Raw genomic sequence first — 23,561 nt, 5'->3', positions numbered from 1 at the left:
GACGTTCCGCCATATTGGATTTAGAAAAACGTCACATTTTTCGAGTTACTCTCAACGAGCCCTTTCAATAGATATCCATATTGTAGACGTAGACTAAAATTAACTATTCGGCTATCTTGGATGGTCCGCCATATTGGATTTAGAATGACGTTAGATTATTTTTCGAGTTGCTCTCAATGAGCCCTTTCATTTGATATCCATATTGCAGAATTACAAAAATAATAACTATTCGTTCATCTTGGATGGTCCCCCATATTGGATTTAGAATGACATCACATTATTTTTTGAGTTGCTCTCAACGAGTCCTTTTATTTGATACCCATATTGTAGAAGTACATTAAAAATAACAATTCCGCCATCTTGCATGGTCCGCCATATTACATTTAGAATGACGTCACATATTTTATCGTGCATTGTCATCCAAAGTAAACGTGTATACAAAATTTCAGCTCAATCGGTTGACGATATCTACTTCAAAATTGAGCTCTAAGATTTCACCCGAACCCACATACATACATTGCAAGTTAAATAAAAGCTTTTAAAAAAATACAACTTATGTTTAAACAAACAAGAAATGCAAACCTCATCTATTATTTCTTTGTATTAAATAACATAAACCACTTTAAAATAATTTTTAAAAAATCCTGAAACATACTCTATTATTTACAAGTGTTGCAATTGAAATAGATTTACCGTTAAAAGTGTTATTATTCTAGAGAGACCGAGTGGCCATTATTCATTTTGCTTAGTACTTCGTTCACGTAGCTATGTTATAATCTAGAAAATGTGAACGTTTTTTTTTATTAAGTAAATATAAGTTTATATTGGTTTTCGTAGTTTTTGGGACGGCTTCTGAGGTTAAATGATGATTGTGGGTTCCATTCTCACTCGGAAAAACGAATTATTTATATCTATGTCTTTTATGTTTTTGCTAACGAGGCAAACCGCGGCGTTGAGTTCAGCCACTCAATACACAATACCTTCAGAGTTCAGCGTAAAATGGAGAACGGCAAAAGGTTCCCATATCCCCCATGTTGTACAGAAAACAGCGTGAAAGTAAAAAAAAATCTAAAATTATATTTCAAATTTAATATATTGTTCTAAACTAATTAGAAAATAATCAACATTCAATATGGTTTCCTAAAACTAGATTCCTGCCTAACCCATTATACTTACACAGGTACAAAAAATAAGAAAATATAAGAAAAACCATTCAATACATTTGATTTATCTACCCCAATACCCCAATACCCCAAGAAATGCCTTAGAATTTTGACATCGTATATTTTTAGAAGAAATAGGTAGAGTCTTCAAACACGGCGAGTACATTGTTGTGACCAATAAATATGAACGGACGGACACTTTAATGGGTCGCTATAAAGAAATAGCTAAGCTTGAACGTTGCGAAATTAAAACTTGCCTTACGAAACATAAATCAGTGGCACCTCATTTACGTTTTGTGTATAATTCAAAAAGCTTTCGTTTTACAAACGTTATGACGTGATTTTGCCTTTTTCGTTTTTTTTGTATTGTTTCGCCTTTTATTTGTTTTTTTTTTTTCATTCCGCATGTAGCAGGGTAGATTGAGGGTCTAGTGTTAGGACACTCCGCTCTCCACTTTCGATTGAATTCTGGATTGATATTACGTATTGAGTAGCGCAATTCAATGTCGCACTTTGCCTCGTTATCAAGGCGAGGAAATCAAAATATTAAATATTTTTTTCACTTCGAGTGGGAATCGAACCCACAAAACCTATTGCGCTTAAAATCGCACCGCATTTACCTCGATGACGGATCGAAGAAATGAAAATAACAAATAATTAATTTCCTGAAGTTTAAATTCCCGGGGAGGAAATCGAACTTACAACCATTGCGGTTATAGTCAGTTGTTTGCCGGCCTCATACTTCCCACTACTAAAATATATTTACATGCATAAAATCAATAACAAAAGTATTAAAAAACAGCACAGTACTAATTAGAATTCAAAAGACCGAGCCCATACAAAGTGAAGGAATATTATAAAATGTTGCAAAGATCTCATAAATAGTATAGAAATATCGCTTAATTAGTGTTTTTTTAACTAATTTAAAAAATAAATTATGGGCCCGTTAACGTCCAAATAACTTCTCGGTTAATTACATTTAACTTGAGTTTATTCTAACGAGTGGTTTTTTGTTTTGTTTTTTTTTAACTTCACACTGTATCACGCACAAAGCAAGGTAGGAAGAGGGAGCAGGGGAACCTAGTGGTAGGACACACTGTTCTCTTTAAGACATTTTTGGTTACGTTATTTCAGTAGTATAGAAACTACGTATAATTGTTAATTTTGCATACTTCGTTAAATGCGAAACTGTGAATTTACAACAAAAAACATCAAAAACAATATTTATCTACATTTTATGCATCCCATCAGAATTTGAACGAGAAACTGCATTAAAAAAACATATCCCAATGATTCAAAACAACGTCTTACACACATACATAAGTAATAACAAATTCATATCCATCTCAGAACTATGCAACTGAACAAACGACAGTGACATTCTTCTTCACAACCCTCGAGCTTCAGGGTTAAAAAAAAATCTCCAAGTAATATATTCGGAGAGGGAAACGTAAAAATAATAATATTTTACTTCCAATGCTGTAAGTGAGGTGCGCGGTATCATCCCGGCCGATGGGTGACGATTTACGGCCTCTTAATATCGAGGCAGCCTTTCAGTACCGCCTGAGGGTTTAATTTAATATGTCGGTAAAACTGTACAGGCGTTAAGAGATTGGAATTCAAGTATTTAGTACTTAGTGGGTGTATTTTATATACCATCTCGTATACTTATAGAAGGACAGGGACAGTGGCAGTGGGTTCGATGCTCACTCGCTCTGGTGTAGAGGCAAAGTTCGTCGTTCGTGGAGTACTCCCCGTAGAGACAGAGATTTAAATATACAATTACCTTCAATCAGCCACATAGCAATTGAGTCATATATTTGTATTTCATTTTAATATTTCACAAATAAAAATTTATCACAATCGATAATCGAATCCCCTATAATGTTAGTTAAAACATGCGTCGCACAAAGACTCTATACATATATATATATATGTGTGTGTGTAGTAATCTTATTAAAATAATGAGAAACGCTAGCTAAGCTCATAATCTAGATATTGTAGATACGAGTGTGTTCCTCTGTACATTGTTATATATATAGACGAACATTGTAATTATGTTCCTTTTCATAACATTCAGTATAATAATAAGATACTGTATTAAATGAAAAACAAATATATTTATACTTTTTTTTAAATGATAATTCACTGTAAAGGCGATGGTTGTGCCTCTCCTGGACAAATGATATTTCTGATATTTTGGTTTACTTGCTCTGGTAACCAGGCAAGCAGGCGCTTTATATTCATTTTAGCTTGACCTACCATTACCTTACCTTACCTTCATTCCATCTTGAGAAAAATGGTCTGTACAGACAAATAGACAGGCAGACGAACAGACAGACCTAGACATTCACACAGATAGGTTAACTTTGTTGTCCAACTGAAAAAAAGGACCCTAATTACCGATTTTTTTTCCGAAGTACGGAACCTTCAAAGAGATAATTAATATTCAGTTGACTATTTGTTCTCATGATATTTATAATTTATATAATTTCTACTGCCCAGTAATGAAAAGCTGCACCTGGTGAATGACAAACATTTCTATTTGAAATACGAGTACTCAGTTCTTAGACTTCTTGGGAAGATTTCGATAAATGTGGATGACTAAAATGAATTATTTTACTGATATTTTCCTGCTTTTTTCTACTTTCACTATTTTTTTTTGTATTGTGATTTTACTCCATTCTTCACCCCTTCCTTTCGCTCCAATCGTTCTTTAGTTTCTGCTTTCTTGGAAGATATTACATGCTTGATGAAACTCACCTTCAACCATAAAAGTCAGAATTCGTCTGTATAAGTTTACTTCGTATTTCTTTTACTTAAAAATGTAAGCTTTATATTGTACATGAAATAAATTGATAAATATTTAATTTTTTTAGCTTCAATTTATGTTCCGCACATAGCATGGTCTCCAGGTCCCCGGGAAGCGAATGTCATAACACTTCTTCAACACACTTCCGTTTCCCACTTGCCGCCGAAAAGTTAAAGTTTTTCAATTCACTAAACTCTGTGCACATACTGAATACGTAATATTAGAAATATTTGCCAGAGCACCATCTTAGGCCCCAACTCTATGGTTCCTTTTAAACGGGTCCTTTTCACAAGACTTGAAAGTCCTCGATTGGTTCTTTGAGACGCTTTCAAGCCATTCATTCATTAGAGTGGATGACACTCGAAAAATCATAGTTGGATTAGATTTTACAAAGCTTTAAGAAATGAGTTGGCGACCACCGTGGACTTTACTTACGAAGGAGGGGAAGGAGAAATATTTTTAAGGAGAAATATTTTATTTTGTGACAATAATATTTTTGATGGATGTTTTTTTTAAATATTCATTGTTTACACGAACTCGCGTTTTTGGTTACAGAGTGCTCCATTTAATAAGATACTGTTATTTTTATCTTCAAAAATACAAGTTATATTTATAGAGCAAAGGTAAGTCGTCGCGTCGTGCCGCAGGGCTATAAGCGTACGACTGTAAACGAGATGGTTGTGTGTTTGTTTCCCATTCGACGAATGAAATCTATGATGTCGAGTTCCGCCACTCAATCCAATCACTCAATTCTAGAATACCTAACCGGAAATTTAAGTAATAACCTATTTCTCTATGCATAGAAATTTTATAAAGGGAAAATAAACAAACTTAAATAATCACGAAAATCGACCACAGATAATCACGATGAATACCTCCACTAATGAGTAATAATGACCGCAGCGCTATCGGCACCATAAATTATAGTTTTCTTCTGTTAAATCCCCTCGAGTCGTGATTTACATAAATTACTAGAAAGTTAACATTTTGCTTCTGTATTACGTTTATTGTGAAAATCGGTTTTCCGATAATTTAACGATTTTCACTTGCAAACATTGAAAATCTTCGTTCGTAAAGAATTCTTAGTTGAAGTACGTATACTTGATTCATTTACTTTGTTATAAAATAGTATACGAACAAATAAATTAAGCCTTAATCCGTAAAGCCTTTATATTATAGGTTAAAATGTTTACAAAATTTAACCACTTAGGTACTACCCTTAATGATACACTAATGTCCAACCATAATTTAGGTATAATTTAAAAGTTAAATTTCTTAAAATATTTGTGATTATTATTTTTTTTACTTCACACTGTATCCCGCCTAACAGCCGCGACAGGTTATGGGTTCGATTCCAACTCCAAGCGGGGTTGAGTTCCACCACTCGACACGCAAAAGTCTATAATTTGGCAGAAAGCCTACCCTGTTTTATGCGGAATACAGCGTACTTATCTGCTTTGAAAGTACTCTTTTAAAGCTCTCGAAACTGCACGTTACCAAACTTACTATGACATCCATAATTATATACTAATATATTATAGAATATAATCCTTCTAACTACCTCTATTACAATTTAGACAACACTGTCGTCTCGAGCCACATAAACGTAAGCCAACTAAGGGAAGAGGATAAGTTTAAGCTGGAAACCGATGTAGTGCACTTCAGTACTTTAAGATACTGTCAGGTCTTCATTACATGCTTATTATATGTTACCGACAATCTGTACAATCCGTATTCTATGTAATACCTCGTCAATGGCAAGAGTACCTGGGAACACCTGGGGCGTCCAGGCAAGGATATAATAAGAATATTATTGTCCATTACATATTTTGCCTTTATGTTTATGCTTATGGTCTGTCTTTATGAAAGAAGACGGAAAAATAAATGTAATCCGATGAAGTAGTTGCCGTTTTTGTTTACGTTTCCATATTTCCTTATACGAATTCTATTCTGAAAAGAAAACAAGTTTTCCTTATAACAAAGTAAGCTGGTGCTAAGACACAGGAAAATTAAATATAATTTTTCCCCGAGTATGAATCGAACCCGTAACCATAGCGTTTATAGTAGATTGGTATCTACTATAAACGCTATGCACTGAGCATGACGGCCATAATAAAAATATGGAATTTGTAAATTAATTTGGAATCTCTAAACACGACTTTTTTGGAAATCTCTATCCTTGTAATAAATGTATAGCAATTATGCATTTAAATATAATATTTTTGTGTTTATTGTTTCATTATGAAACATGTAGAGGAAAAAAAAACAAAGAGATCAAATGAGTGTTTATCACTAGCTCAAGTTCTCATTATTTGCAGGCAAACTAGCTAACGATTAGGGCAACGGTCCATATATACTACAATGTATTTCTATGTTCCTATTAAATGGAAAAACCTTTCTTTGCAGATAATTACTTACAGATCTTTTTTTTCACTTCACGCTGTATCCCGCATCTAGCAGGATACCTCGGAACCTCCGATTCCCATTAATACACTCCTGGCCGCACTATCCGCCGAATTCTCAAGGCATTGCACGTTGAGTAGCGGAGCTCTTGAGCCCCGCCTAGGCCTTGGCCTAGCTTTGCCTAGTTATCAGAGCGAAGAACTCAAAATATTAAAAAATTAACTCCTTAGATTGAGAGTCGAACCCACAACTGTGAACGAAGAGACGAAGTTCTCCGCGACGGCCTCGATTACTTTGTATAATGTATAACGTTACGCCTCTTATCAAATGCTAACAACTAGAAAGCTTTTTTCAAGAAATTGCCTTTTAGCGAAAACCAGCGAACGATTATCAATTTGAAATCTTTACAAATCCTAATATAAAATGTAAAATATAGTCAAAAACCCTATGTTTAGTATAAATCATATGATATTTTTTCAAAGGCAGAAAGTAGAGAAATAAGTGATTATTCACTACTTTCTCTGTGTAGGGTACACAAGAAGCAAAAACTATGTAAGGCTAAAAATGGCAGACTTTCACCGCCGTTAACCATCGGGTTTACGAAAAGCCGTGATAAAGAGCAGGCTCTAGTTAACCCTAATTGCACCGTTCCTAATGTTTCCCAAGCTTGAGGTAAGAAATGAAATCGCTTCAATTTGCGCGGACATTCCTCTTAATTGCCAAGTTTATTATGCTGGACGTTTTAAAAGCGGAGAGCGAGTGTACAAGACAAATAAATGTGAATATTTTAAAATTAAGTAGTTCTTAAAGTTATATTTGAGGCCGTGGTGCTGACGCGTGCGATTGCGTTGTGAGTTCGATTGCCACTCGCTCTGATAACGAAGGAGTCTAAACGTTGAGGTCTGCCACTCACCACACAATGCCCCCCAGAATTTGGCGTTGGAATGTAGGGAATCGGCGGAATGTATCTTTATTATAGGTTCCCCTTCTGCCTACCGTGTTATGTGCAAGATATAGCGTGACGCTAAAAAAAATTATATCGTAAACTTATGTGACTGGAAAATACTGGAAAAAAATTCTAGTTTTCGTAGGAATTTCGAGAAACTCTCTCTTAGTGCTACCCTACATTTCCTAGCCTATCTAGATGTTTTTTATAACTTTCTAAGTCCATTAGTTTCTTCTGTGCGTTATTTATCACGCATTCAGTATTTTTTTCTGCTTCACGCTGTATCCTGCAGACAGCAGGGAGGGTAGACAGAGGAAAGCTGGTGTTAAGACACTCCGTTCCACACTTTCCACCCAATTCTGGAGGCATTGTGTGTTGATTGGTGGAACCCAACGCCGCGCTTAGCCTCGACACCAGAGCGGAGAAATGAAAATATATTTATGTGTATTTATCTTTTGACTTGCACCAACAGCCGCGTTTGTCCACGAAAGCCATTTCAAAAACACTATATTCGTTTATTGCTGTTCTCAACTTTTTGTAGTAAATATTTTGCATTTCCAAGCCAACTACTAAAGCGGAATAAAAAGCTGTTTCATATATCTCTATTACTGAGAAATATCGAGATTAATTATAAATCGAATTCTAAAAACATAAAGGTTAATTGGTAATAAAAGTAGAAAAGGAATGAAATTATTACAGTATGAGACGCCATTGTAGCGAAGTTGGTAAGTAACTCTTTAGCTATAACAATTTGGAATTCTAATTCTATTATACATTTTTTATAGCTCTAAAGAAGGGTAGGTAGAAGAAACATAATACATATACCCAGTAACTATTACAAATAAAAAAATGTATATATTCTTTACTCGAATAGATTACTGTTACCATTTCTAAATCGAATCAAGAAATCTTTTATTTTGAAGCCGATATCCCCCACACAGCAGGGTAGGTATAGGGAACCTAGAGATGAGACACTCCGTTCCCCATTAAGACACTCTGTTCTAAATTCTATTTATTTATTTACTTTCTCTTTACTTCAATATAATTGTTTAGAACTGTCCTCTAATTTCGGTCTCGGGCGTCCGTCACTGATACAACTATACTGGACTTACGCAACTGAGATCTCGTCCCCTGAGATCCTTGCTACGGTGGAGTGGAGGCTAACTCAGTATTAGTTTACACTGACCATTTAAGTGGATTTGAAGTGACCTGACCCGAAGTAAAGGAACAAAGGGTAAAATACAGGTACAATTATTAATTACTAGCGGCTCGCTCGCGGTTTCACTCGCGTGAACAATGTTATTATTAATTTCTGTCTCCATGACTACGTCCTAGTGACGTCTATGCAATTTTGCATTTGTAGTAACGAAGTTTCATACAAACTTTCAACCCCAAAAACAACCCCTTAGAAGTCCAATATTACAAATTCCCGTCTTAGCGAGCACCTACGTCCTATAAATAACTCCTAGGCAAAATTTGAGATTCCTTGCACTTGTAGTTCCTGAGGTTTCGTGATGAGTGAGTGACCTTTCGATTTTATATATATAGATTAGTAGAAAGAAAAAAATGTACTAGAATATATAAATAAGTAAAAATAAATAAGTATTATGTATTTGAATACATGATGTAGAGGCCAGTCGTGGCAGAGGCACAAGCGTGCGATTGGAAACGCGACAGATTGTGAGTTCGATTCCCACTCGAGGAAATCAAATCTTTAATACTGTCGTTTGTTCGTTTTGATATCGAGGTAAAACGGTGTTGCGTTCCACCACTCAACATACAATACCTTAAGAATATGGCAAGAAGTAAGGTACGGAATTGTCCTTATGATAACAGAATGTCTTAACACTAGGTTCCCAGGTTCTCGCGGAACTCAAGTCTCACTAGGTCTACGAGCGTGAACAATTGAATATAATTTAAAAACAAATAATCAATTCGACCCGAATGTCGATCGGAACCACAACCACGAATTCAATTCTTGCTTAAAATAATTGTGGCCATCGTAACGCAGGGAAACAAGTGTGCTACTGTAACGCAGTGGTAGTGGGTTCAATCCCCGGAGGAACAAATTATTATCTATTAATATTTTCATTTCTTTGTTTCTGACATCAAGTCACATCTCTCGACATTGAGTTCTGCCACTCAACACGCAATACTTCGAAAAATTTTAAAGAAAATGGGGAACGGAGTATCTTAACACTAGGTTTCTTTCTAAATTGCTAAAAAAAATATCAAAAGTGTTCATTAAATATAGAAGACGAACATATTTTATTCAAACGAGGATAAGCTACCGCGTGACAAGCACAACGCCAACACATATTAGATAATCATTTCAATTCACAAACAATTTATAATAAATACTTATTATATGTATTGTACTGTTCTGTTAGGTAAAATATTCCATTTGGACTGATTGTAAAATACAATATTATCATAAAATCATTTAATACCATTGTTTTGGCAATCGTATTCAATTTACATGATTTTAATGACGTCCGCGGCGTTGTGTTGTATTTGGAAATTCTAAAACTAACATTTATTTGTTTATTATATTTGTTGTATAATGTTTGATGTTTGTCAAATGATTGTGATCATTTGATCTGTTAAATTTGATAAATCATCAATTTGTTGTAAATGTACTTTAATATTTGTGAAGTTGTGATAATGGGTAAAAACCAGGTCAAGTGCGAGTCACCACGGGTTTTGTAAAAAATTAGGATTAAAGTTCATCGGGAAGTACAACTTAACAAAGATGACAAACTTAAGTTTGTGAGATTGTGCACTCATTTTGTCTGTCTGTGCGTTTGTTCACGCTAATCTCAGAAACGTATAAACCGATTTAATAACCATTTTCACTATTGCATCTTGGAAAGCTTACTTTTATTTTAATCAAGTTATAAATAAAAAAAAATCCATTTTAAAGAATGTTGTGAGACAAAATTGCTATAAATAACTGTTTTATTGAATTAAGGTATCTATACTTATTGTTTTTAAAATTATATTCTTATTAGAAAAACGGAAAGCGAGCGAAGCCGCAAGCGGGTCGCTAGTATGTAGGTTTATATATGCTTATGTATGTGAGATATTTGGTGGATGTAGAATCGTAGATGGTCTGCTTTCTCACTGGTCCCATTTTAGTCAGACAAAGGAAGGTATTCTATTAACCCACTCGACGTTTCTTAATGAATACAAATTAAATATACGTCTCTGATGACCCAATAGTTCCTGACATACTTGCTTTGAAAAACACCAAAGTTATCTTTTAAGTCATTTAATTAAAAAAAACTTTAGAAAACTCAAAAAAGAAAAATTCTAGAGAACTGAATCTTTTATATGCGAAATAAAGGCCAACGGTCCCACATTGCTCTTTTCTATCATACGAAACACTCATTGTTTTCACAAAATGAAGTAAATAAACGAAAATTCGGCCAGGGACCACTATTGAGCCGAACTAAAAACCGACAATTTTGTGTAACACCCTGTATTCAATGACTGACACGAACTGCCGGGGCCCTCCGTAATTTTCCTGCCTTGTTTTATCTGGACGAACAATGGATCTCATTTTGGGGGCCACAATGATTTTCATTTCTAGCAATCCAACAAAATATACATCATTAAAATCTCTTGGGCGGATAGAAGTATTTGTGGAGGTCCAAAGGTCAATAATGGGATGATGAAATATAAAGTATCCCTACAGATAAACAAACTACCGGATATTTTTCACTCAAGCTTAGTTTAGTTATTACTTTGACAGCGTAATGGAGTTTTGGGGGTTGGGTTACCTGCGTCCGTAGGAGTACACTCGAAGAATCGAATCCCTACACGTGACCCCCGGGTAGTGCGAATCGGGTAACATTCTGGTGGGAGGCATTAGCCGAGGCTGGTTACCACCCACCTGACAAAGTCGTGTCGTGAAATGGCCTAGTCGTGTTTCGGCATGATGTCAGGTGAAACCGGATGGGAAAGTCGGGTCAGAATAGTTGTGTTGTATGTAGACCGTATAAGTTTCACACACAGATCGTCACAGGCTGGAGACTGATCATGGAGGGTAGCGGGATCCGAGGCACGGTTCACCGCTGGCCGACCGCAGGTAGTAGGGGGCCCAAGTAGCGAGCTAGCCACTCGTAAAAGGCTGCCCCGCCAACTAGCGAAAAATCCCGGAGATGCGCCATCATGCCGGTCGGCGACCGGATGAGAGGGCCCGATGGACTTTTTTTGGGGGGGCTCGGGCGTCCCCGTAGTCTCCAGGTCAGTCTACTATTGGTGTGTTCGTTTCTTGTGTGTGTTTCTCGGGTTAAACATTATATAACGCCTCGTTCTACTGCTGACTTCCCTTACCAATAACACTCTTAACATTATGAAAAACAGTAAATTGAAAAAAGTTTCACAGCGGTTGCACTCCCTCTCTCTTAAAGTGCAACTCGGCAATATTCGAGGGTTGCACTCGAATCTCATACCAGTCCACTACCATCTCGAGACAGAGAAACCTCATTTGCTGTTCCTTACGGAGGCGCAGATTGGTTGTCCGTCCGACATCGCCTACTTAACTTACCCTGGGTATACCCTGGAGCACAATTTCAGGCCCCATGCGGGAGTTTGCGTATACGTTCGTGACGACATCTGCTTTCAGCGTCTCTGTAAGTTTGAAGACCCCTCTTTTTCAGTTCTTTGGGCACTCGTAGACTTGGGCATTGATAAAATACTCTATGCCTGTGTATACCGTTCACATAGTGGGGATCAGGAGACGACTAGGCTTACCGAATACTTGAGTGAAGCTGCTGATTCGGCTCAACAAAAGTACCCAACAGCCCAATTAGTATTACTGGGGGATTTTAATGGCCACCATGGTGAATGGCTATTCCCATACCGGGATACAGACCATGCTGGGAGAGAAACACGTAAGCTTGCCTTAACGTTAAATCTTACTCAGCTGGTCCAAGGTGCAACACGTGTACCTGATGTTGAGTCGCATACCGCCTATTGCTTGGATCTCTTGCTGTCAACCGAACCAGACCGCTACTCAGTGTCTATTTCACCACCACTGGGTGGATCTGACCACTGTTTGGTGAAATCTGTGTCGATATACTCTCCGCCCGACCCCAGTCAATTAGGAAATCGGCGAGTATGGCGATACAAGTCAGCGGACTGGGATGAAATGCGGTCCTTTTTTGCTTCCTATCCTTGGCAATCTGCATGCTTCTCCTCTAATGATCCCTCAGTTTGTGCGGAGGCTGTAACAGATGTGCTGCGCATGGGTATGGAATATTATATTCCATTCTCTGACGTGCCTCTGTCAAGCAAAGCCCGCCCTTGGTTCGGGCCTGAATGTAAACACGCAGAAGCTCTACATCAACAGGCTTATCGAACCTGGGCAGATGCTCGTAACCGCAAACTAGAGGATGTTCGCATAAAGAAGAAAGCCTACAATTCAGCGGCCAAGTCTTGCAAAAAGGTAATGCAGAAGGCTCGCCTTAAGCACATAAGGCATATAGGAACCAAACTCGCGTCGTACCCAGCAGGTAGTAAAGCGTTTTGGTCCTTATCGAAATCAGTTGAAGCAAACTTCGCTCGCCCTACACTTCCTCCACTGCTGAAACCCGATGGGTCACTAGCTCATACTTCCGAAGAGAAAGCAAACTTGTTTGCATCTCAATTTGCAGAATCTTCACGTCTAGACGCAGGTGGCGCAGTACCTCCAATACCACCAAAATGTGACACTCTAATGAGTAATATACACATTCACCAAAAGGAGGTGCGCCAAGTTCTACGATGTCTTGACGTGAACAAAGCTAGTAGTCCTGATGGTATATCGGCCATTGTGTTGAGAAATTGTGCGGCTGAGTTGACTCCTGTTTTAACACGCCTTTTTCGACTTTCTCTTACGATTGGACAAGTGCCTAAACTCTGGAAGCTTGCCAACGTGCAACCAGTGCCCAAAAAGGGCAGTCGCGCCGACCCTGCCAATTACAGGCCAATCTCAGTCACGTCCATAATCTGTAAGGTCATGGAACGTGTTCTGAATAATAAACTCTTGGTATACCTAGAAACAAACGACCTTCTCAGTGACCGCCAATATGGCTTTCGGCGTAATCGGTCTACTGGGGATTTTCTAGCGTATGTCACTCATTTCTGGAGTGAGGCCATTGAGAGGTATGGTGAGGCAATGGCCGTTTCTCTTGACATCTCAAAGGCCTTCGACAGGGTTTGGCATGATAGCCTTATAGGAAAGTTACCAGCGTATGGCTTGCCCGATGACTTATGTTCTTGGCTATCGGACTTCTTGAGGGACCGATCAATACGTGTAGTCGTGGATGGCTACTCGTCTGATATAATGGATGTAAATGCCGGTGTTCCTCAAGGGTCAGTGCTCTCTGCAACTCTATTCCTGCTCCATATAAATGATTTACTCATTCCTGGAATTCTTGGGTACGCAGATGACAGCACTGTTGTAGAGCGCTATATGGCTAAAGCTACTGCAAGTGGGCCTGAAATACAATCGCATAGGGATACTATGGTTGAGCGCCTTAATTTGAACCTCAAAGCAGTCTCCGATTGGGGAGATGCTAATTTGGTTAGATTTAATGCCACTAAGACCCAGGCGTGTCTGTTCACCGCGAAAAAAAGGCCATTCGAATTATCCCCCTCGTTTCGAGATGTATCGGTACCGTTAAGCGACCACCTTGAACTTCTTGGCATTACTCTTTCATCGACTCTTAACTTTGGATCTTACATTGAGTCCAGAGCTCAGTTGGCTGCTAAGAAACTTGGCGTCCTCTCCAAGGTGAGACAGTACTTTACACCTCAACATCTTCTCACACTGTATAAAGCACAAGTTAGACCATGTATGGAGTACTGCTCTCATTTATGGGATGGTTCTGCCAAGTACCAATTACAGACCTTAGAGTCAGTTGAGAGACGAGCCAGAAGGCTAATCAATGACGGGACCCTTGTTGAAACTCAACTGCAGAGCCTTAACCACCGGCGTAGGGTTGCATCTCTATCTGTGTTTTACCGGATACACTTCGGGGAGTGTGCCCATGATTTACATAGCTTGGTTCCCCCTGCCCCTTTTTACCTCAGAACTTCCAGAAATACAGCTTTACGCCATCCATACACGGTAGAAATTCCTACCGTACGAACGAAACGCTTTGAGGCTACATTCTTTATCCGCACTGCGAGAGATTGGAACTCACTGCCGGCATCTGTATTTCCTGTGACATACAATGTGGGGGTTTTCAAAGAAAGGGTGAATAGGTATCTTCTAGGCAAGCGTGCACCACCGTAGACCGCATCAACGCTCACCAGACTTGATGCGGTCAAACGCAAGCCTATTCCATATAAAAAAAAAAAAAAAAAAAAAAAAGAATGCTTGAGATAACGCACATGTGTGGGCGGTTTAATTTAAACGTTAAATTATAAAATATACCCCCACGATTTGTATTTTTTTCAGCATAACGCTATATCCCGCTTGTAGAAAGATAAACAGAGGAAGCTTAGTGTTAAAACACTCTGTTCCTTACTTTCCACCATTTTTTTAAGGCGGAACTCAACGCCGCGAACCCACGAACTGTTGCACATACTTTACAGTCACACGCTTGTACCTCTGATGCCACGATTTAAAAAAATAATACTATTATCATAAATTTCTTTAACCATACTATTGCTTTTATTACACTTATATTCCAAAAGTAGCGAAACAGAATGACTTATCACCAAGCAGGGAACAATCTGATCCAAAAAATGTGAAAATTGGATTAAAAAAAACAATACTAGAACCAATGAATGTGTTGAGACCTTCGACTTTACAAGCCTAATAGATAATGAGCTCAATATTCGTGTATCGAACAGCACCAGCGACCCCTCATCTTAATCACAGCCTATTACCTATTTTGGGCGAATTAATCGAGAGGGTCCATCGGCAATCTTCTCATTCGGACCACGTAGCAATTAGTGGATTCTGTGCTGGTTTCCATTGTAATCGTCCGAAAGCCGCAGTTTCAGGTTACAGGGTTATTTATAATGGAGCTGATTTTGAGGTGATTTGTTGAATATTTTAATAAAATTAAATGAACTTCACGCTGTACTCGCACACAGCAGAGTAGACAGAGGGAACCTCATGTCTTTGTGTTTTTAGATTGGCTCTGTCTGGGTACCCTGCTATTTGCGAGATACGCCGTGTGGCTAAAAAGAATATCAACCAACAGTTTAAAAATGTCTACATATATAAAATTCAAAACGAACACATCAATAGGAAATATAGAGAATAAAAAGGACTACAAGAGTATGTAGAATTGTTGAAAAAAAATGCTTATTCAAAATACCCTTTCACTAACATCATGTTTTGGTGGAGCTTCATGTCGTTTTTTTCTATTTTCTGCTCGCTCGACTCAAGACGTCTGAATTCAAAAGCAGCACTAGTGAAGCCTTTTTATGAACATAAGAGTCTCTGTAATCAAAAATACACGAATATTTCTTTTTTTGTTATCTTTTTACAATATTATTTTTAATTCCATTACAAATAAATCAAGTATTACTACGCTCCTATACCAAACGAATTGTTTAGTCTCTATAACCCCATCGACAAGCCTAGACTATATTACATATAAACACATTACCCCTATATTCATCGCGCAGTCGGTTAAAAATATATAATAATGGATACAGAACCAGTATAATCCAGAACGCACCGGTGCGGACCGGCTACAACCGGTTTCGCCGGCCATTCGGCCCGATTTGTTGCGTGTCAATTGTTTTTGTAGTTGCACGCGCGTAGAATGTTAAGCGACGAAAAGGCGCTTGTGTAGCTTTTTGAATGTCGTAGTCTTGCCGCTTATCGGCTGTAACTTATATATAGGGTGGTGTCTTTAATGATAACTTTCCAACTATGTATAGATACACCTAACGAATAGATGTAGCTTTGTCTTTAGAGTAATAGAGTTTTGAAGGTAGATATATATCTCAAAATCTTTTTTTAAGCAAGAGACATGATTTAGTTTAATACTCGGTCCCCAGGTTCCCTATACTTATCCTGCTAAGTATGAGATTTAGCTTGAAGCTAAAAAAGCAGAGAAGATAAAAAATATATAAAATATATATAAAAAAGCACCATGATCCGCATAACAGGGTAGACGAGGAGGGACAATCTGGAAAGTAGGGGATAGGACAATCAAACAATCTTTCCAGAATTCGACACCGTGCTTCGCCTTGTTGCCAGAATGGGAACGAGAACGGAAATGACAATGAACTGACGACTTATGACTGTCAAGCTTATATAAGACGTTATACCACTACACCACATCGACCTATTTAATATATTATGTACATATAATTGATTTCTAATGAACGCCTGCCAAATAATACGAGCAAAATTTGCTATATCAAAATTTGCCATGTGATTTGACACCTAATTCAGGCCAATGCAACGTGCTGCAATGGCACCTCATTACTTCGCTTCAAGTCGTAGATGCATTTACAGGTGATTTACAGGCTTGCAATGGAAGACATTTTTTTTACAAATGAAGTTTCAGTAAACTTGTTTGTTGTTTTCGTTTTGGTAGCCTTGATGTTTACATATTTAGTTTTCTATTAATTTTTTTAGGCATTGTATGCTGAATAGCAGTTATCAATGTTTTGTTTAACCGAACTCGTAAAAAAAGCTTTTTCCCGTCTAATAAGCAAAGTAACTAAGCGCAACTTAGAGTTTCGAGAATTGGGCGAAAAGTGGATAATGGAGAATTCCCCTTAACAAGAATCGAATCCCCGACATTGACGTTTACAGGCACCAAAAAATTAAATTCAAACTAAATTTACCAATATTTAAATGAAAAATATATTATTAAACAAAGCTCATACTATTCAATGTTGTTAAATTCAAGATGATTATACCGATTTTTCTATAATTGTGCGGCTTTTTCCAGTGGAGGTTCAATTCCCACTCGAGGAAATAAATTTTCATTGTTCTCTCCATTACAGTGCTTCCAGAATAGGGTGGAAAGTGGAGAAGGGAAGTGAATTTATGGAAAAAGAGTCTTAACTTCTCTCTACCCTACCACGTGCAGGACATACTCGTAGCAGCTTCACGCTGTGAACCCTCATCAGTTCAAACCAATCGATGACTATCATAACCATTGCATTCAAAGTTATATACTTCCATCTTCATTCTTCACCACGATGAGGTCAGGAAGATAGTTTTTACGAAATATTATACTTAACATTGGAACTTTGAATAATTCAGGTCAACGTGCACCTGAATGGCAGTTCGTTAGCTTCACCGGTGTATGACATCAATACACAAATTTAACGAATGTTTTATTTAGTTCTTTTGACTGTTAAAGTATATAAAGTTTTGTAGGTAAAAGGTAAAAATTGTATATGACTTTTTTATGTAAAAAAATATATATTTGGTTCCCATGTATAGTTTTCAGATAAAATTTTAAAATTATTCAGTTCTTTATTACTAACACTAATAATTAAAACTAGGCTATGTATAGGAATCATGTATATACCTATAATTGAATATAAAAATAATAAAGGGTAGGAAATAAATTAAATCATATTTTTACAGAACCTCTTGTCGTTTAAATACTAATAAGTACTCTATATATATATATACTAGCGGCCCGCTCGCGGTTTCACCCGCGTGAACTATGTTATTATTAATTTCTGTCTCTATGACTACGTCCTAGCGACGTCTATGCAAAATTTGACACTCCTAGCATTTGTAGTAACGAAGTTTCATACAAACTTTCGACCCCAAAAACAACCCCTTAGAAGTCGAATATTGCAAATTCCCGTCTTAGCAAGCACCTACGTCCTATAAGTAACTCCTATGCAAAATTTGAGGTTCCTGGCACATGTAGTTTCTGAAATTTCGTGATGAGTGAGTGACCTTTCGATTTTATATATATATATATATATAAAAGGACTTGTCCTCACTGACTGAGGTAAGACGCACGCACAGCCGTAACCGCTGTGCGTAGAAACGTGAAATTTGGACAGATGTTTACTTTCGTAATCTGGACATCCACTAAGAAGGGATTTTGAAAAATTTTAACCCTAAAGGTGTAAAATAGGGGCTCAAAGTTAGTATGGAAAAAAATTTAAATCGGCACCGATTCTTATAAAATTTGAAATTTAGATTTTTAAAAGTATTTAATTGAATACGTATTTCATAGTTTTCTAGAATTCTTCCCCTGAGGGTACAAATAAGGGGTTGAAAGTTTGTATGGACAAATTCTTAAATCGCCACCGATTTTTATAAAATTTGATATTTAGACTCTTAAAAATATTTAATTGAACATGTGTTTCATGGTTTTCTAGAATTCACCCCCTAACGGTGCAACTAAGGGGTTGAAAGTTTGTATGGAAAAATCTTTAAATCGCCACAGATTTTTATAAAATTTGAAATTTAGACTCTTAAAAATATTTCTTCGAATACATGTTTCATGGGTTATTAGAATTCACCCCTAAATACGCAAGCGAAGCTGCGCGCGTCCGCTAGTAATCTATATATATAAAAGGACTTGTCCTCACTGACTGAGGTAAGACGCACGCACAGCCGAAACCGCTAATGGTAGAAACGTGAAATTTGGACAGATGTTTACTTTCGTAATCTGGACATCCACTAGAAGGGATTTTGTAAAACTTTAATTCTAAAGGGGTGCAAATAAGGGGTTGAAAGTTTGTATCGAAAATATCTTAAATTGCCACTGATTTTTATAAAATTTGAAATTTAGACTCTTCAAAATATTTAATTGAATATGTGTTTCATGGTTTTCTAGAATTCATCCCCTAAGGATGCAAATAAGGGGTAGAAAGTTTGTATGGAAAAAACTTCAAATCGCCACCGATTTTTATAAAATTTGAAATTTAGACTCTTAAAAATATTTCATTGGACACATGTTTCATGGTTTATTAGAATTCACCCCTAAATAAGCTAGCGAAGCTGCGCGCGTCCGCTAGTAATATATATTGCTGTAAAGCTTCATCACAACCCGTTCAGTATTTTTTGCGTAAAAAGTGGAACAATTAGGTACGACACTGGCAGAATATTTTGTGCTTGTCATCGCAAAATCATATTACTTTAAAAAATATATAAAACCTTAACATAATATTGACATATTTCAAAATTGTCACAAGTAACAGCTCAATATTTAAAAATATATATCACACAATTACCTCTGAATATTATAAAAGCATGTAATAAATTATGAAGTAAACAATTAACTCTACAAACACAAACTCGTAAGTATTTTGTTTCTTGTAATGTAAAAAACTAATATATACTCGTAGTAGTCTAGTACTTTTGGGAATATTAACTTTTCGGGTTTTTTTTAAACCTTTACGAGGTCAACGAGCGCTCACAGTCAGACCCTGTGTCAATGCGCCTGGTTGACCTTAAAGTCCACGCTGTATCCCGAAAAGCAGTGTAAACAGGGAACCTAGGAACCTAATGTTAAGACACTCCGTACTTAAAACACTTTCCGTTCCCGATTGCCTCTCGGTCTCAGGATGTATTAAATATTGTATTTCATAGTTAACATGTTAATTGAATCAATGCAACTATAGTCTTGTGAGATTCGACCTAAGGGATTTTCTCCCTAAGAAATAATAAAACTAGCTTGCCACAAGATTGATGCCATATATATCTATATGACAGAAAGAGAAGAATGGAGTGACTTGATGAAGATAACAAAACGGGCGGGCCGTCTTTCGAATTTTTTTTTCATTCTCTCGTCCTAACTCGTTGTAACAACACAAAATACGTTTTGACCTCCACCACTCAACAGCAATATCTTAAAAATTGTGCTGAGGGTGAGAAATTCATAGTGTTTTTACTATGTAACCTCTGCTTTGGATTCTCACATAATACAAATCCATCAATTAAAATTACTATTTTAATATTACAACAGCCAAAACCCCAAAAGTTCATAAAATAAAGCGTATAATACTATAATAGAATTAAAGTGAGTACATCCGGCTGTCCCACCCTCCAATTTAGAGGGCTCGTTAAAAACTACTCCAATGAATAATGGTTTGGGATGACTGAATATATTTGAGTAATGGGATATTGAAATTCAGCAGAATAGGGATGTTGACAGAATTTCAATGATATGTTCATTATTTCGCATATAAATGAAAAAATATATTTTATTTAATGAATGATGATGATGATAAGAGTGTTTTATGAAATCAACACTCTGTTCTTTTGGGTTCACTAATTTTTATGACATTGGAGGTACCTAAAAAGTCTCAAGAGTTTTTTTAAGGTCGAACGCGTTAATCTCAAGAAATACTGGTTCTAATGTGTTGGATAATAATCCAGCGATTAGATTTACCTAAGGTGATTGTGTCGTATAATCATATGATCATATCAGCCTTTCCACATAGACCTCCCAAGGGATCTCCACACCCATCTATCCTGCCATATCTAATGTATACTACACGAATGCCATAACCCTTCTCTTAGCTTCATGCTAAATCTGGCACGTAGCAGTACACTGCCTACAGTCAGAGGGAACCTGGGAACCTGGTGTTAAGACACTCTGTTCTCATTAAAAAACTTCCAATCCTCACTTCTCGCCAAATACTTAAGTAACAACTTATGTAGTTAACTTTTTTAGATACAATCCTGAAATTAGTAAGGAACTTTAGGTGCGAACCCAACTCGCAGATGACCTACATTTTTATTTAAGTTTAAATATGAAACTATGTATATATATTTAATTTTTATTTTCAAGCATTCCTCCGATACAAGTATTAAAGAACCAATAGTAAAAGAAAATAAGAATGTACCTATGCTTTAAACAATCTACAATTTTCTTTATTTCTAAACAAAGTAATCCTTTGTGCTTCGCTTTTAATTTGTAAGAACGATGCCGATTGCCCTTCAATAAAGACTGGTACAAGTGCTCTGTGGTTTTCCAACCAAGACCGCTTGTTTTAAGTTTTAGAATTAACTCGTATTAAATTTTATTGGTGAATTCGATTTTACAAGCCTAGGCCTCACCCACGAAGTCATCACGCCGTATTCCGCAGGGTTGGCAGAGAAAATCTGGGATAAGTTCCTAGTTCATGTTTCTTTAGGCATTGCGTGTTGAGTGGCGGAGTTCAACGCCGCGATTTGCCTTGTTATCGAAAAACTCCCTTGTAATTCAGCTGAAAGTGGTGAACACAAATGTCTTAATGGGTACGGAGTGTCTTCTAAGTCAAGAGTAGGATCTAGGTTCCCAGATTCCCTCTGCCTATCCCACTATCTGCAGGATGCAGCGTGAAGCCATAAAAAAACATAATAATTAGCACTGATTTATTTCTCTCCTTTCAGCGTTGGAAAATGAACCGATGCTACATTTAATTTTCCACATCAAGACCAAGCAGTAGTCCAATCAATTCTATGGAATGGCGATACTGTGTGCCCGTTGTACTGGCTGTCATCATGTTCCTTCTCGTCGGTACTATCTTCGAACGTAGACTCGAGGCTGCCATACGACGAATTAGTGAGTTAGTTTTACAGTTATTTGTTTTCTTGATAGTTTGTAAAAATAGTGATGTAAAATGGTTTAAATATGAGCAATTAAAATTATTGAGGTAGACGTGACGCTGCGCCCGACTGTGAACGCGAATCTTGTGGGTTTTATTCCCATATGAGGGAATAAAATATTTAATATTTCTTCGCTCTGGGGACGAGGCAAAGTGTGGTTTTCCGCCACTCAACTGCGGGGGAATAGGGAACGAAAATGGAGGACGAAGTGTTTTAACACTAGGTTCCCCGGGTCCCTCTGTCCATCCTGCCATATCCGAGATAGAGCTAAAAGATAAAATACAATCATGAAATGGTTAAGACTATCGTGGCGCAGTTAGATTTCTTCCAACGGTTGGAAGTTTGGTTACTTCTCGGGAAAATGATTATATTTATTTTGATTTCCTCGCTCTGGCATCTTAAACCTTCGGCCAAACACGTAATGTTTCAAAAGTTGGGTGGAAAAAAAACGGAATATCTTGAGAGTAGGTTCTCTCCAAGCGTAGGCTCCTATACGGAAATAACTGGAAGCTAAGTTAAATAACAATAAAGAATTAAATACAAAAATACATTAAAATTTTATTTAAAGAATATCTTTAGACGAACATCTCCATTCTATAATATTCAATAATTTCTGTCCAGTCGCCCACCAGCAGGCACGCCTACAAACTAGATTGCAATACCCAATAATCGATATACCGCCAGAAACATCTCAAAGGACAAAACAAACAAAGCTACCCGGCAAATCGACTTCCCAAACGGAACCAGCAAAGGGCATAGAGATCTATAATCAAACTACTTGCGCCAGTGAGGCTCTGCTATCACACGGATCACAAAGAAGTTTGGATAATAAACTTATTTCAAGTAAATCTGTACCCCAGTTGAAAACTTTGAAATTGATATATAAGAAAGATTATGTGATTTCTTAAATATATTTGAATGCATTTTTCAAATAATTTACCTAATGTTTGTGCTTTTAAATTGTTATAAAGAAGCTGAAGTTATAAATATGTTGATATTTTAAATATACATTTTATTTTATATATATTATCCGATATATTTTTATATCATCATTATCATCATCAGGTAGTCCACGTTTTAGGACTTCTTACTACACGTCACTGAGCAATACCTTCGACTCTCGAATTTGCGTATGTCACCTCCTCCCATACTACAATTGTAGAAGCGTGACTTCTACTCGAGAAGTTTTGTTTAGTGATGAACATTAACATTTCGGAACATATTATTTTTCATAGACGGCAACACCAACGGGATAACACGTCACTACATTTTCTTTATCTACCGTACAATACGAGATTTCGGTTATGGACTAGTTGTCGCCCACAAATTCGTATTCGTGGACGTCGTACACCATACGTTCATTAGATTAGAGTCTAAATAGTTAATGTATAAAATCACTGTTTCTTATCATAAGTAATCAATAACTCAAAAAAAAAAACGCAGTGATTTCTCACAAAACTCTCCCCTCCATCCCCTGGGAGAGAATACGTGAAAATGAAAAAGAAATACTCAACAAATACCGATTGTTCCATCAAAATCACTAAACGTGACGTATGACGTCGAGGACAAGGACGAATTATCTTAATAATTTCCCTTGTGGCCGCCTTTGCATGCTCGTTTGAACTAAGTGAATGGATCTACGTTCTTTTACGTTGTTACGTATATATGTGTTTAATATGGTATTAGATTATATGAGGG

General features: G+C 37.0%; 1 protein-coding gene across 1 annotated transcript; it reads left to right on the top strand.

The window, feature by feature from the left end:
* Positions 1–21,653: 21,653 nt before the first annotated feature.
* Positions 21,654–22,828, top strand: LOC146536621 (uncharacterized). The gene is made up of 2 exons (XM_085189707.1): positions 21,654–21,819; positions 22,485–22,828. The coding sequence occupies exons 1-2, from the start codon at positions 21,717–21,719 to the stop codon at positions 22,769–22,771; spliced, it is 390 nt and encodes a 129-aa protein (XP_085045833.1). The 5' UTR covers positions 21,654–21,716; the 3' UTR covers positions 22,772–22,828.
* Positions 22,829–23,561: the final 733 nt, after the last annotated feature.

The sequence above is a fragment of the Heliconius melpomene genome, chromosome 8 (genome assembly GCF_056956725.1).
Source record: "Heliconius melpomene rosina isolate 202511_hmr_F chromosome 8, ASM5695672v1, whole genome shotgun sequence".
In the NCBI taxonomy this organism is placed as follows: Eukaryota; Metazoa; Arthropoda; class Insecta; order Lepidoptera; family Nymphalidae; genus Heliconius; species Heliconius melpomene.
The sequence above is the reverse complement of the archived record's forward strand: the minus strand, read 5'-3'. Positions and strand labels throughout refer to the sequence as shown.